Source organism: Lampris incognitus, chromosome 11 (genome assembly GCF_029633865.1).
Source record: "Lampris incognitus isolate fLamInc1 chromosome 11, fLamInc1.hap2, whole genome shotgun sequence".
NCBI classification, from domain to species: domain Eukaryota; kingdom Metazoa; phylum Chordata; class Actinopteri; order Lampriformes; family Lampridae; genus Lampris; species Lampris incognitus.
Window position 1 is genome coordinate 57021718 of NC_079221.1, and position 16479 is coordinate 57038196.

The 16479-nt window shown below is 46.6% G+C and overlaps 1 protein-coding gene across 1 annotated transcript in view; it reads left to right on the forward strand.

The window, feature by feature from the left end:
• The first annotated feature begins 12701 nt into the window (after positions 1–12701).
• Positions 12702–16479, forward strand: part of LOC130120434 (thrombospondin-type laminin G domain and EAR repeat-containing protein-like) — a 68445-nt gene continuing 64667 nt past the window's right edge. Inside the window, exon 1 of the mRNA XM_056288970.1 lies at positions 12702–12834. Within this exon, the coding sequence (XP_056144945.1) occupies positions 12702–12834 (133 nt within the window). The remainder of the gene's footprint in view (positions 12835–16479) is intronic.

Here is a 16479-nt window from a genome sequence, read left to right on the forward strand (position 1 = left end):
TAGGTATATGTATGGATATAAGTATATGTATATGTATATAAATAGGTATAGATATAGGTATAGATATAGGTATGGGTATAGGTATGGATATAGGTATGGGTATAGGTATAGGTATGGATATAGATATAGATATGGGTATAGGTATATGTATGGATATAAGTATATGCATGGATATAAGTATAAGTATATGTATATAAATAGGTACATATACTATGTATAGGTATAGACATAGTTGTATGTATAGGTATGGGTATAGGTATGGGTATGGATATAGGTATAGGTATAGGTATGGATATAGATATAGGTATGGATATAGGTATAGGTATGGATATAGGTATAGGTATGGGTATGTGTATAGGTATAAGTATGGATATAGGTATAGGTATGGATATAGGTATGGGTATAGGTATGGGTATGGATATAGGTATAGGTATGGGTATAGATATAGGTATAGGTATAGGTATGGGTATAGATATAGGTATGATATAGTTATAGGTATAGGTATGGATATAGGTATGGGTATAGATATAGGTATGGATATAGGTATAGGTATGGATATAGTTATAGGTATGGATATAGATATAGGTATGGATATAGGTATGGTATATAGGTATAGGTATGGGTATAGGTATGGATATAAGTATAGGTATGGGTATAGATATAGGTATGGATATAGGTATAGGTATGGATATAGGTATGGGTATAGGTATAGGTATGGGTATGGATATAGATATAGGTATGGGTATAGGTATGGGTATAGGTATAGGTATGGATATAGGTGTAGGTATAGGTATGGGTATAGGTATAGGTATGGATATAGATATAGGTATGGATATAGGTATAGGTATGGATATAAGTATAGGTATGGGTATAGATATAGGTATAGGTATGGGTATAGGTATGGATATAGGTATGGGTATAGGTATGGGTATAGGTACAGGTATGGATATAGGTGTAGGTATAGGTATGGGTATAGGTATGGATATAGATATAGGTATGGATATAGGTATGGGTATAGGTATAAACCGTCCGGTGTTTCTAGACGGGCGGTGTTTGAAGACACAGCAGAACAGAGTTAGTAGAAACAACAAGGACAAGCTGTCATCCGTCTCAGGTGAGTCCATGGAACCAGTCTCATACCAGTAACCACATGAACGTCCTCTTCATCTGAGATTTGGGTGAAGATGAAGAGTGCTGTTCAGCCGGGCCCCCGGCACACCTCCTCCGCACGAGCTTTGAGCTGGGAGGAGGTGTGCGTTGCAGGAGCGACCGGTCCCAACATGTCCAGACCTGGCACAGATCCTCAAACATCAAGTCTCGTATCAGAGGGAACGGTGTGAGATCCTCCACTCCTCCTCCGCTTTCGAACCAGCACACAGAGCGAGGAAGAGGAGCCCCTGCTCAGCTCCTCCTCCTCCTCCTCCTCACACTTGACTTCACAGAAAAGTTGCAGTAATGTTTTCTATTTTGAATGGTTTACTATTTTTTTAAACATCCACACACCCTGAAATTCATAACCGCACACACACACACACACACACACACACACACACACACACACACACACACACACCAGTTTCATCCATTTTAAAGCTGTTCTGCTTGGTTTAGCTTTTGCTCCTAAACCCTTGAAGTGTGTTATCACAGACATCACACACACTCACACACACACACACACACACACACACACACACACACACACACACACACACACACACACACACACACACACACACACACACACACACACACACACAGTGTAACAGAAGTTGTGTGAGAGGTTTTGATGACTTAACTTCAGAAACACTAAGTGAGCTTTTATCAGAGTCATCTCCCCTCACCCTCACGCCACTGTTTACATTCCTACACACACACACACACACACACACATTAGTAGTGGTGGATACATAACGTGGCTAATGACCAGCCTGGAAAAAGACTCCAGGCCGAACCACTGCTCCCCCCCCACACACACACACACAGAGACGCACTCCTGTGACGAACACAAGCCGACTCATACTACTATTACTATGTTGTTATGTCAGCCTTTAACATTACACTAGCCTAAATCATACTTGTTCTGCCTGCGCAGTTTATTTTGATGTAATACCACTTTCAACCACTGGGTGGCTGCATGCTATTGTTTTGATGTGATTTAGCGCCACCGGCACAAGAAGAAGAATGAAACAGGAAGCGTAGTTACAGTAAAGAAAGTAGAAAAAGTTGTTGCGTGTCTCAATCTTCGCTCATCGTTCTGTTTAATGCCATCAGAAAGCAGTGACTGTACGTCTAAATAATAGTGTACATCTTTGGTGACGTTTGTAGGTGTATATTGTGTAGTTTGAATATTTCATAGGGTAGTTTTGTTAGCTTAGGAAAGACGGGATCTATAAGCTAAGCTGTATTGTGTGCTAGCTATTCATTTGGATGGGTTAGCTACATTATTGAGTTGCATTGTGTTAGCAATACTGGATATTACTATGATAGTTTTGCGTTAGCTACAGATATTAGGTAAATAGCTATATGTTAGCTGCAGAAATGGATGTTTTAGCTAGTTAGCCATAGAGATTTTATACAGTCTTACTGTAATTCAGGGTACTTTTGATAGATAACGGTATATCTATATGCAGATATTTTACACCTATGTAGTATATTTTTATATTTAGCGTAGGTGCTCAAAATTGTATTTTATTTTCTTCTCTACAGTTTCACTCATCGTCGTCGTCGTTTCGCTCTAGTTAATGGCAAGACGTCATTAAATTCCCCTGACTTGGAGTTTGGCTTGCTCTTCATCTTTGTTCCAACACTTGTGGGAAGGTTACAGCATTGAGGGTGCAGTACAATACTCATGTTACTATGCTTTTCTGTGGACCGGCATGACGGGGAGAGTTGCAGGACGGTGCACTGCGGGTGGTGTCGCTGCTGCTGCAGAAGGCCGTGTCTGAGCCAGCACCCAGAAACAGTGCGGATCGTTCTTATTGTCACCTTAATATTGTCTACAAGCAATTATTCTATTAAACAGGGTGTCTGCAGGTCCTTAGAAAGTCTTACAATTTCTTAAATTCTACTTTATCAGTATTTGGCCTTAAATACACAGTATGTAATTTCTTTCACTACAAACAATGAAAACAAAACTGTATTGGAAACGTTTGGTATAATGTAAATACACAACTCAACAAAATACATAACAAAGGTCCTGTGGTTTGTAGACATTTTAATGGTGAAACCCTGCACCGTATCGAGTCTGCATGTTCTCCCCGGGTCTGCGTGGGTTGCCTCCGGCGGCTCCGGGTTCCTCCCACAGTCCAAAGACCTGTAGGTCGGCTGAGTCAGCCGTACCAGAAAAGGTTGTCCCTCGGTATGAAGGTGTGGGGCCCTGTCCCCTGTGACTGACTGGCGGCCTGTCCAGGGTGGCACCCCGCCCGCCACCCAATGACTGCTGGACTAATGGGTGGGTGGATGGATGCTCTCTAGCGCCTGCCAGAGGGGAGGAGTGGGACGGGTTGTGACCAGGGTGTCACTCCTGTGAGATGCTGGGTGATCTTCCTACCTGGCTTATGGAGCGGAGAGACGGCAGCACCAGCGGGAGTTCCAGCAAGGCGAGCGGGATGCTGGGAGCGGGGACGCTGGTTTCAAAAGGTGGGGTCCTCCCTTTGGTAGATTCCTGTGTTAGACTGAAGGCACGGGGCAGATGCTGTTACTGGAGGGGGCGCCTGGAGGCATCAAGACCAAACTACACCAGCATGACCGGCTACCGGTCGTCCCCCAGAGAAGAGGTACAAATCTGCTTCTAAACTCTCTTCATATCGGGCCGTCCGGGTGGCGTGGTGGTCTGGTTTGTTCCTTACTTACCAACACGGGCATCGCCGGTTCGAATCCCTGTGTTACCTCCAGCTTGGTCGGGCGTCCCTACAGACACAATCGGCCGTGTCTGTGGGTGGGAAGCCGGATGTGGGTATGTGTCCTGGTTGCTGCACTAGCGCCTCCTCTGGTCGGTCGGGGCACCTGTTCGGGAGGGGGGGGGGACAGCGTGATCCTCCCACGTGCTACATCCCCCTGGTGAAACTCCTCACTGTCAGGTGAAAAGAAGCGGCTGGTGACTCCACATGTATGGGAGGAGGCATGTGGTAGTCTGCAGCCCTCCCCGGGTCAGCAGAGGGGGAGGAGCAGAGTCCGGGACGGCTCGGGAGAGTGGGGTAGTTGGCCGGATACAACTGGGGAGAAAAGGGAGGGAGGGAGGTCCACAAAACAATAAAAACTCTGCAGATCTCAGAATGTGGTCTTGGTGGTAAGATCCTTCATGTGTTGTCCAGACTGTCGGACGCTGACGTCATCACAGCTTCAAGTCTCCTGTCTCCTCGTGTCTCATTTCTCCTCCCTCCTCTCTCCTGTCTCCTCATGTCTCATCTCTCCTCCCTCATCTCTCCTCCCTCTCTCATCTCTCCTCTCTCTCTCATCTCTCCTCTCTCATCTCTCCTCCCTCATCTCTCCCTCATCTCTCCTCCCTCTCTCCTCCCTCTCTCCTCTCTCTTATCTCTCCTCTCTCATCTCTCCTCCCTCATCTCTCCTCCCTCATCTCTCCCTCATCTCTCCTCCCTCTCTCCTCCCTCTCTCCTCTCTCTCATCTCTCCTCCCTCATCTCTCCTCCCTCTCTCCTCCCTCTCTCCTCTCTCTCTCATCTCTCCTCTCCTCCCTCATCTCTCTCTCATCTCTCCTCCCTCATCTCTCCTCCCTCTCTCCTCCCTCTCTCCTCTCTCTCTCATCTCTCCTCTCCTCCCTCATCTCTCCTCCCTCTCTCCTCTCTCATCTCTCCTCCCTCATCTCTCCTCCCTCTCTCCTCTCTCTCTCATCTCTCCTCCCTCATCTCTCTCTCATCTCTCCTCCCTCATCTCTCCTCCCTCTCTCCTCCCTCCCTCATCTCTCCTCCCTCCCTCATCTCTCCTCCCTCTCTCATCTCTCCTCCCTCTCTCCTGCTTGTCACATCAAACTAAAACATCTCTCTAACAGAGTTCAGTTTGTGCTCCTCAGCCTCCTGAGTTTTGATGACACACCCACCCACCACGTGTACCAACATACATGTACTGTCTGTCACACACATGCAGATTCTTTTACCAGCAAACACAGGTACCACAGCATCACCGCTTCATACTGCTGAACACACAGCTGCTTCTGTCTGTGTGTCTGTCTGTCTGTGTGTGTGTCTGTCTGTGTGTGTGTCTGTCTGTGTGTGTGTGTGTGAGTATGAGAGAGAGAGAGAGAGGGAGGGAGGGAGGGAGAGTCGTCTGGGCATGAAAGTCCTTGTTGACGCTTTAATCTGAGAAGAAAGAGAGAGAGAGAGATTAAAGCACACGGATAGAGAGAGGTGGTTAGAGAGAGAGATGGATAGAGAGACGGAGAGGTGGTTAGAGAAAGGGATAGAGAGAGAGATATGGCTAGAGAGACGGGTCGAGAGAGAGAGATGGATAGAGAGACGGAGAGGTGGTTAGAGAAAGGGATAGAGAGAGAGATATGGCTAGAGAGACGGGTCGAGAGAGAGAGGGGTCGAGAGAGAGAGAGATGGATAGAGAGACGGAGAGGTGGTTAGAGAAAGGGATAGAGAGAGAGATATGGCTAGAGAGACGGGTCGAGAGAGAGAGGTGGATAGAGAGAGAGATGGATAGAGAGACGGAGAGGTGGTTAGAGAAAGGGATAGAGAGAGAGATATGGCTAGAGAGAGGGGTCGAGAGAGAGGTGGATAGAGAGAGAGATGGATAGAGAGACGGAGAGGTGGTTAGAGAAAGGGATAGAGAGAGAGATATGGCTAGAGAGAGGGGTCGAGAGAGAGAGGTGGATAGAGAGAGAGATGGATAGAGAGACGGAGAGGTGGTTAGAGAAAGGGATAGAGAGAGAGACGGATAGAGAGAGGTGGTTAGAGGGAGAGGTGGATAGAGAGATGGAGAGGTGGTTAGAGAAAGGGATAGAGAGAGAGACGGATAGAGAGAGATATGGCTAGAGAGAGGGGTCGAGAGAGAGAGGTGGATAGAGAAAGGGATAGAGAGAGATATGGCTAGAGAGAGGGGTCGAGAGAGAGAGGTGGATAGAGAGAGAGATGGATAGAGAGACGAAGAGGTGGTTAGAGAAAGGGATAGAGAGAGAGATATGGCTAGAGAGAGGGGTCGAGAGAGAGAGGTGGTTAGAGAAAGGGATAGAGAGAGATATGGCTAGAGAGAGGGGTCGAGAGAGAGGTGGATAGAGAGACGGAGAGGTGGTTAGAGAAAGTGATAGAGAGAGAGACGGATAGAGAGAGATATGGCTAGAGAGACGGGTCGAGAGAGAGGTGGATAGAGAAAGGGATGGATAGAGAGACGGAGAGGTGGTTAGAGAAAGTGATAGAGAGAGAGACGGATAGAGAGAGATATGGCTAGAGAGAGGGGTCGAGAGAGAGGTGGATAGAGAGAGAGAGGTGGATAGAGAGATGGAGGGAGAGGTGGATAGAGAGATGGAGGGAGAGGTGGATAGAGAGATGGAGGGAGAGGTGGATAGAGAGATGGAGGGAGAGGTGGATAGAGAGATGGAGGGAGAGGTGGATCGAGAGATGGAGGGAGAGGTGGATAGAGAGATGGAGGGAGAGGTGGATAGAGAGATGGAGGGAGAGGTGGATAGAGAGATGGAGGGAGAGGTGGATAGAAAGAGAGAGGTGGATAGAGAGATGGAGGGAGAGGTGGATAGAGAGATGGAGGGAGAGGTAGATAGAGAGATGGAGGGAGAGGTAGATAGAGAGATGGAGGGAGAGGTGGATAGAGAGATGGAGGGAGAGGTAGATAGAGAGATGGAGGGAGAGGTAGATAGAGAGATGGCGGGAGAGGTGGATAGAGAGATGGAGGGAGAGGTGGATAGAGAGATGGAGGGAGAGGTGGATAGAGAGATGGAGGGAGAGGTAGATAGAGAGATGGAGGGAGAGGTGGATAGAGAGATGGAGGGAGAGGTGGATAGAGAGATGGAGGGAGAGGTGGATAGAGAGATGGAGGGAGAGGTGGATCGAGAGATGGAGGGAGAGGTAGATAGAGAGATGGAGGGAGAGGTGGATAGAGAGATGGAGGGAGAGGTGGATAGAGAGATGGAGGGAGAGGTGGATCGAGAGATGGAGGGAGAGGTGGATAGAGAGATGGAGGGAGAGGTAGATAGAGAGATGGAGGGAGAGGTGGATAGAGAGATGGAGGGAGAGGTGGATAGAGAGATGGAGGGAGAGGTAGATAGAGAGATGGAGGGAGAGGTGGATAGAGAGATGGAGGGAGAGGTAGATAGAGAGATGGAGGGAGAGGTGGATAGAGAGAGACAGATAGAGAGGTTCAGAGTTTTGCAGAAACATCCCAGGGCTGAATACTGACCCAGCTAACAGCTGCCCAGAGCAGAACCGGTTCTCGTAGCCCAGAGCAGAACCGGTTCTCGTAGCCCAGAGCAGAACTGGTTCTCGTAGCCCAGAGCAGAACTGGTTCTCGTAGCCCAGAGCAGAACCGGTTCTCGTAGCTCACATGACGAACCAAAGCATCAAATCCAGTCTCCAAAGACTTCTAATCCAGTGCCGAAGGTCTGCACTGATCAGACCCGCGCTAGGCCCCCTGGTGAAACTCCTCACTGTCAGGTGAAAAGAAGCGGCTGGCGACCCCACATGTATGGGAGGAGGCATGTGGTAGTCTGCAGCCCTCCCCGGGTCAGCAGAGGCCGGGACGGCTCGGATGAGTGGGGACAAAAGAGGGGAAATCCACACAGCGAAAGGAACCAAGCTGGCGACGCTCACACCAGAATAAAAGGATGGGGACACCTCTAGGCGACAGACGCCTGACTCGGACCCCCGGGGGGCTGGTGGCTGAGCTCCGTCAGTAATGGCGGGACTTGAACCGGGAGGAAGAAAGGCAGGGCGAAGGCTGTGTGGACGCGTCAGCCGGACCACGTGGCTTAAAGTCCAGACCCGCGTGTCTTGTTCTCCAGGCAGCTGGATGCAGAACCACCCTGGAGAGTAAGTCAGTCTTCACACTGCTCACATCTGTCCGACAAACTGAACCAGATTCAATCCGGTTTATCCGGGGGGGGGGTGTAAATCCAGTCTAAAGCCTGACTAAGCCCATGTAAGTCTGGGTGAGTCTAGTCTGGAAGCAGTCGCTGGTGGTCTCGTCACACCCTTGCAAGAAAAAATCAAGCGATGGAAATTCACTTCTCTGTTTCTCCACAGAGTGTTGTGTTCTTTAGGAGAAGCTCCCAGTAGAACCAGTTCTGTCCTCCCTCCAGCCAGCAGCTGTCAATCAAACAGCAGCGTCAGGTGAGAGATGGAGGAAGATTAGATTTCCTATCTCTTCTTCCTCCCTCTAAACCTGTTGGCTTGATAAGAGACGACCTTTCCCTTGATAACAGGCCACGGGAGTATCGCCGGTAACTCTTCTTCCTGAATCTGTCCGTGAATTGAAGCCACAAATAAAGACACGGTGATGAAAGCTTCTGAGAGGACTCTGAATATTAACCCTAACCAGCACTTCCCAAATGTGTTGGTTCTCTTGGTGTACATTTAAATCCACACACATTCTCATTTCAGTTTTTCACCAACAGAAAAATATCAGTGATGTCTTAGATAGATAGATGGATAGATAGATAGATAGATAGATAGATAGATAGATAGATAGATAGACAGATAGATAGATAGATAGATAGATAGATAGATAGATAGATAGATAGATAGATAGATAGATAGATAGATAGATAGATAGATAGATAGATAGATAGATAGACAGATAGATAGATAGATAGATAGATAGATAGATAGATAGATAGATAGATAGATAGATAGATAGATAGATAGATAGATAGATAGATAGATAGATAGATAGATAGATAGATAGATAGATAGATAGATAGATAGATAGATAGATAGATAGATAGATAGATAGATAGATAGATAGATAGATAGATAGATAGATAGATAGATAGATAGATAGATAGATAGATAGATAGACAGATAGACAGATAGATAGATAGATAGATAGACCCTGATCAGCAGCTGGAGGAGAACGACTCGTACAATCAAGCTGCAGCAGAACAGACCTCCTGCAGACCTCCTCAGTGCTCATCAGACCTCGTGCAGACCCCCTCAGTGCTCCTCAGACCTCCTTGATGCTGCCCCCAACACACAGCACTAATGTGGTGACAGAACTAACGTGGTGATAGAACTAACGTGGTGCTAGAACTAACGTGGTGCTAGAACTAACGTGGTGCTAGAACTAACGTTGTGCTAGAACTAACGTGGTGATAGAACTAACGTGGTGATAGAACTAACGTGGTGATAGAACTAACGTGGTGACAGAACTAACGTGGTGACAACTAACGTTGTGCTAGAACTAACGTGGTGATAGAAATAACGTGGCGATAGAACTAACGTGGCGATAGAACTAACGTGGCGATAAAACTAACGTGGTGCTAGAACTAACGTGGTGATAGAACTAACGTGGTGATAGAACTAACGTCGCGCTAGAACTAACGTGGTGCTAGAACTAACGTGGTGCTAGAACTAACGTGGTGCTAGAACTAATGTGGTGATAGAACTAACGTTGTGCTAGAACTAACGTGGTGATAGAACTAACGTTGTGCTAGAACTAACGTGGTGATAGAACTAACGTGGTGCTAGAACTAACGTGGTGATAGAACTAACGTGGTGATAGAACTAACGTTGTGCTAGAACTAACGTTGTGCTAGAACTAACATGGTAATAGAACTAACGTGGTGATAGAACTAACGTGGTGCTAGAACTAACGTGGTGATAGAACTAACATGGTGATAGAACTAACGTGGTGATAGAACTAACGTGGTAATAGAACTAACTTGGTGATAGAACTAATGTTGTGCTAGAACTAACGTTGTGCTAGAACTAACATGGTAATAGAACTAACGTGGTGATAGAGCTAACATGGTAATAGAGCTAACGTGGTGATAGAACTAACGTGGTAATAGAACTAACGTGGTGATAGAACTAACGTGGTGATAGAACTAACGTGGTGCTAGAACTAACGTTGTGCTAGAACTAACGTGGTGATAGAACTAACGTGGTGATAGAACTAACGTGGTGCTAGAACTAACGTGGTGATAGAACTAACGTGGTGACAGAACTAACGTTGTGCTAGAACTAACGTGGTGATAGAACTAACGTGGTGATAGAACTAACGTTGTGCTAGAACTAACGTGGTGCTAGAACTAACGTGGTGCTAGAACTAACGTGGTGCTAGAACTAACGTGGTGCTAGAACTAACGTGGTGCTAGAACTAACGTGGTGATAGAACTAACGTGGTGATAGAACTAACGTGGTGACAGAACTAACGTGGTGACAACTAACGTTGTGCTAGAACTAACGTGGTGATAGAAATAACGTGGCGATAGAACTAACGTGGCGATAGAACTAACGTGGCGATAAAACTAACGTGGTGCTAGAACTAACGTGGTGATAGAACTAACGTGGTGATAGAACTAACGTCGCGCTAGAACTAACGTGGTGCTAGAACTAACGTGGTGCTAGAACTAACGTGGTGCTAGAACTAATGTGGTGATAGAACTAACGTTGTGCTAGAACTAACGTGGTGATAGAACTAACGTTGTGCTAGAACTAACGTGGTGATAGAACTAACGTGGTGCTAGAACTAACGTGGTGATAGAACTAACGTGGTGATAGAACTAACGTTGTGCTAGAACTAACGTTGTGCTAGAACTAACATGGTAATAGAACTAACGTGGTGATAGAACTAACGTGGTGCTAGAACTAACGTGGTGATAGAACTAACATGGTGATAGAACTAACGTGGTGATAGAACTAACGTGGTAATAGAACTAACTTGGTGATAGAACTAATGTTGTGCTAGAACTAACGTTGTGCTAGAACTAACATGGTAATAGAACTAACGTGGTGATAGAGCTAACATGGTAATAGAGCTAACGTGGTGATAGAACTAACATGGTAATAGAACTAACGTGGTGATAGAACTAACGTGGTGATAGAACTAACGTGGTGATAGAACTAACGTTGTGCTAGAACTAACGTTGTGCTAGAACTAACATGGTAATAGAACTAACGTGGTGATAGAGCTAACATGGTAATAGGACTGACGTGGTGATAGAACTAACATGGTAATAGAACTAACGTGGTGATAGAACTAACGTTGTGCTAGAACTAACGTGGTGATAGACGTTAGATGTGGTCCTCCCTGGTCTCACAGTCAAGTCCCACCGTGTTCTCTACTTATTCCACTGTTTTAGTGAAATGAACGATGAATGTCTCTCCCTGCTTGGTCATCATATCTACATTGCTAATGATCATTATCAACATGTTCTGCTGTGTAAATAGCCAGTAAATATCACCACCTTGTCCATATGGAGGTGTTCAGCCACACATGTGGAGCTATTTCAGTCAGGATCAGCCAGTCTCAGCCACACAGGAAACCACACAGTAGACTAACACTGTGTGTGTGTGTGTGTGTGTGGAGGAAAGGAGTTACCGAGGGAGGAGAGGAGGAGGAGTGGGAATGATGGATGAATGAAGTGAAGGGAGGAGAGGAGGAGGGATAATGGTTGGGACAGACCCTCCCACCACGGGGAATTCCTCCAGAGTGAACTTCTACTCACCTGACAGAGAGAGAGAGAGAGAGAGAGAGAGATTATTTAGTCTCTCGCTCTCTTTATTATCTCTTCCTTTTTTCTGTCCCCCTCCCTCTCCTCTAGGTGTAAGCCCCTCCCCCTCCGGCTGACAGTCTCTCGTATTTAAATGTCAGGTAACGTTACATTGTTCTCAGGTGAACGCTCCGTCTGACACAGACACACACAGACACACACAGACACACACAGACACACACAGACTGACCCAGTCGTCACATCACCTCAGCTCTTTAAACTCGTGGATGTTTTCTAGAGGTCTTTTGTCTAAATGTTTTCTGGGTTTGGACTCCAGGAGGAGATCAGACCTGTGATGGAGGGAAGCCTGCAGCCCGGCAAGACGAGTGCTCCAGTTCGTTTCCTTTCATTCTGAAGACATCAGCATGTTTCCCTGTTCACTGGTTTGTTCCCTCTACAGAAAACATGACGGATGACAGAAACTAGAGCACTTCTGTTAGGTGTCAGGTGTTGTGGACTTCTGTGTGGACCTTCTGAGGTGTCTGCAGAGCATCAGGACCAGAGAGCTGACTGGGTCTCATCTGGGTTTACCTCTTTTCATCGCAGGCTCTTGTGTTCTTCACAACCATCTGTTTGTGGATTACTGAAGGTAAAACACAGCCTCGGTCACACGGACTCAGCTGTTGATGAAAACCGGACTTCATCGATAAAAATCAGGAGACACGAGCTGTGTCAGTCCACACTTGTAGATGGTCTGCAGTTTGAAGGTCCAGATGAGAATGCCTAGTCTGATTCCCCAACAAGTCCATGGTCAAGTCCTTGACTAGTTCTCCCAGAAAAAAAGGTTTCCTCAGATGGAGATTGATGATGTTGTCCGAAGAGGAAGTTCCGTCATTCGTCGCATTCTGTGACGTCGCAGCCAGCTTCCTTCTGAGCTGAAGGTCTGATCCGACACCGTCCTAACTCACCTCCAGGACTCTGTGACTGACATTGTAGATTCGGAGCTGCTGAGAGCAGCGATGGGAGAAAGAGAGAGAAAAGATGCCCGTTACCTTGTGTGATGAACCAGAACCACACCCACCATGTCTCACAGAGCTGATGTGAACCTCCACGTCCACATCCCGCCTAGAGACAAAGTCCTGATGTGGATGCTGGTGTTGCTCTGGACGCTGCTCTCTGCTGCAGTCCACGCTCAGAGCTGGAGACCATGTACAGGTGTGTGTGTGTGTGTGTGTGTGTGTGTGTGTGTGTGTGTGTGTGTGTGTGTGTGTGTAGGAATGTAAACAGTGGCGTGAGGGTGAGGGGAGATGACTGTGATAAAAGCTCACTTAGTGTTTCTGAAGTTAAGTCATCAAAACCTCTCACACAACTTCTGTTACACTGTGTGTGTGTGTGTGTGGGTGGGGAGGGAAGGCAGTGGTTTGGCCTGGAGTCGCCTCGCCACTTTCATGACAAGGCGACTCCTTCCAGACTGCCGGCCAGACAGAGATGCAGTTGGCGAACGCATGCAGTATGAGGGTGGAGTCTGAACTAGAATAGGGATCGATTGGCCACTAAACTGGGAGAAAAGGGGGAAAAATCAGAAATAAAATGTTTAAAAAAGCAGTGTCGTGTGTGACGTCAGAGCAGACTAATGAGGTTGGCAGATCCCTTCCGTTCGTTGTGTTCGTTGGGAATGTGATGTACAGATGTGATGTGTAGATGTGATGTGTAGATGTGATGTAACGTGTGATGTGATGTGTAGATGTGATGTAACGTGTGATGTGATGTATAGATGTGATGTAACGTGTGATGTGATGTGTAGATGTGATATGTAGATGTGATGTGTAGATGTGATGTAACGTGTGATGTGACGTGTAGATGTGATGTAACGTGTGATGTGTAGATGTGATGTAACGTGTGATGTGTAGATGTGATGTAACGTGTGATGTGATGTGTAGATGTGATGTAACGTGTGATGTGATGTGTAGATGTGATGTAACGTATGATGTGACGTGTAGATGTGATGTAACATGTGATGTGTAGATGTGATATAACGTGTGATGTGTAGATGTGATGTAACGTGTGATGTGTAGATATGATGTAACGTGTGATGTGTAGATATGATGTAACGTGTGATGTGTAGATGTGATGTAACGTGTGATGTGTAGATGTGATGTAACGTGTGATGTGTAGATGTGATGTAACGTGTGATGTGTAGATGTGATGTAACGTGTGATGTGTAGATGTGATGTAATGTGTGATGTGATGTGTAGATGTGATGTGTAGATGTGACGTGTAGATGTGGTGTGTAGATGAGATGTAACGTGTGATGTGATGTGTAGATGTGATATGTAGATGTGATGTGTAGATGTGATGTAATGTGTGATGTGTAGATGTGACGTGTAGATGTGTGTAGATGTGATGTAACATGTGATGTGATGTGTAGATGTGATATGTAGATGTGATGTGTAGATGTGATGTAACGTGTGATGTGTAGATGCGATGTGTAGATGTGATGTAACGTGTAGATGTGATGTGTAGATGTGATGTAACGTGTGATGTGATGAGTAGATGTGATGTAACGTGTGATGTGATGTGTAGATGTGATGTAACGTGTGATGTGATGTGTAGATGTGATGTGTAGATGTGATGTAACGTGTGATGTGATGTGTAGATGTGATGTGTAGATGTGATGTAATGTGTGATGTGATGTGTAGATGTGATGAGTAGATGTGATGTAACGTGTGATGTGATGAGTAGATGGGATGTGTAGATGTGATGTAACGTGTGATGTGATGTGTAGATGTGATGTGTAGATGTGATGTAACGTGTGATGTGATGAGTAGATGGGATGTGTAGATGTGATGTAACGTGTGATGTGATGAGTAGATGGGATGTGTAGATGTGATGTAACGTGTGATGTGATGAGTAGATGTGATGTGTAGATGTGATGTAACGTGTGATGTGATGTGTAGATGTGATGTAACGTGTGATAGTATGTGTAGATGTGATGTAACGTCTGATGTGATGTGTAGATGTGATGTAACGTGTGATGTGATGTGTAGATGTGATGTAACGTGTGATGTGATGTGTAGATGTGATGTGTAGATGTGATGTAACGTGTGATGTGATGTGTAGATGTGATGTAACGTGTGATGTGATGTGTAGATGTGATGTAACGTGTGATGTGATGTGTAGATGTGATGTAACGTGTGATGTGATGTGTAGATGTGATGTAACGTGTGATGTGATGTGTAGATGTGATGTAACGTGTGATGTGATGTGTAGATGTGATGTGTAGATGTGATGTGTAGATGTGATGTAACGTGTGATGTGATGTGTAGATGTGATGTGTAGATGTGATGTGTAGATGTGATGTAACGTGTGATGTGATGTGTAGATGTGATGTGTAGATGTGATGTAACGTGTGATGTGATGTGTAGATGTGATGTGTAGATGTGATGTGTAGATGTGATGAAACGTGTGATGTGATGTGTAGATGTGATGTGTAGATGTGATGTGTAGATGTGATATAACGTGTGATGTGATGTGTAGATGTGATGTAACGTGTGATGTGATGTGTAGATGTGATGTAACGTGTGATGTGATGTGTAGATGTGATGTAACGTGTGATGTGTAGATGTGATGTGTAGATGTGATGTAACGTGTGATGTGATGTGTAGATGACTGACGGTCTCGTGGTGTCACGTCATGGCTTCACGCTGCTTTAAACCGTTGCTATGGAGACTTACTGGAATCCAGCCTTCATATCTCTGTGAACTGCACCGGCAGGAAGGAGGCTGTTTGTAAACACACACGACAGGGCTGTTTCTGTGTTAAAGCCACAGTCTTGAATCTGCTGGTGGTACTGGACCAGCGTGTGTCCTATGTAGGTGGTGGTGAGGTGGATCTGCTGGTGGTACTGGACCAGCGTGTGTCCTATGTAGGAGGTGGTGGTACTGGACCAGCGTGTGTCCTATGTAGGTGGTGGTGGTACTGGACCAGTGTGTGTCCTATGTAGGTGGTGGTGTTACCGGACCAGCGTGTGTCCTATATAGGAGGTGGTGGTACTGGACCAGTGTGTGTCCTATGTAGGTGGTGGTACTGGACCATTGTGTGTCCCATGTAGGTGGTGGTGGTACTGGACCAGTGTGTGTCCCATGTAGGTGGTGGTGTTACTGGACCAGCGTGTGTCCCATGTAGGTGGTGGTGGTACTGGACCAGTGTGTATCCCATGTAGGTGGTGGTGGTACTGGACCAGTGTGTGTCCTATATAGGAGGTGGTGGTACTGGACCATTGTGTGTCCCATGTAGGTGGTGGTGGTACTGGACCAGTGTGTGTCCCATGTAGGTGGTGGTGTTACTGGACCAGCGTGTGTCCCATGTAGGTGCTGGTGGTACTGGACCAGTGTGTATCCCATGTAGGTGGTGGTGAGGTGGATCTGCTGGCGGTACTGGACCAGTGTGTGTCCCATGTAGGTGGTGGTGGTACTGGACCAGTGTGTGTCCCATGTAGGTGGTGGTGGTACTGGACCAGTGTGTGTCCCATGTAGGTGGTGGTGGTACTGGACCAGTGTGTGTCCCATGTAGGTGGTGGTGGTACTGGACCAGTGTGTATCCCATGTAGGTGGTGGTGGTACTGGACCAGTGTGTATCCCATGTAGGTGGTGGTGGTACTGGACCAGAGTGTGTCCCATGTAGGTGGTGGTGGTACTGGACCAGTGTGTGTCCCATGTAGGTGGTGGTGAGGTGGATCTGCTGGTGGTACTGGACCAGTGTGTGTCCCATGTAGGTGGTGGTGGTACTGGACCAGTGTGTATCCCATGTAGGTGGTGGTGGTACTGGACCAGCGTGTGTCCCATGTAGGTGGTGGTGGTA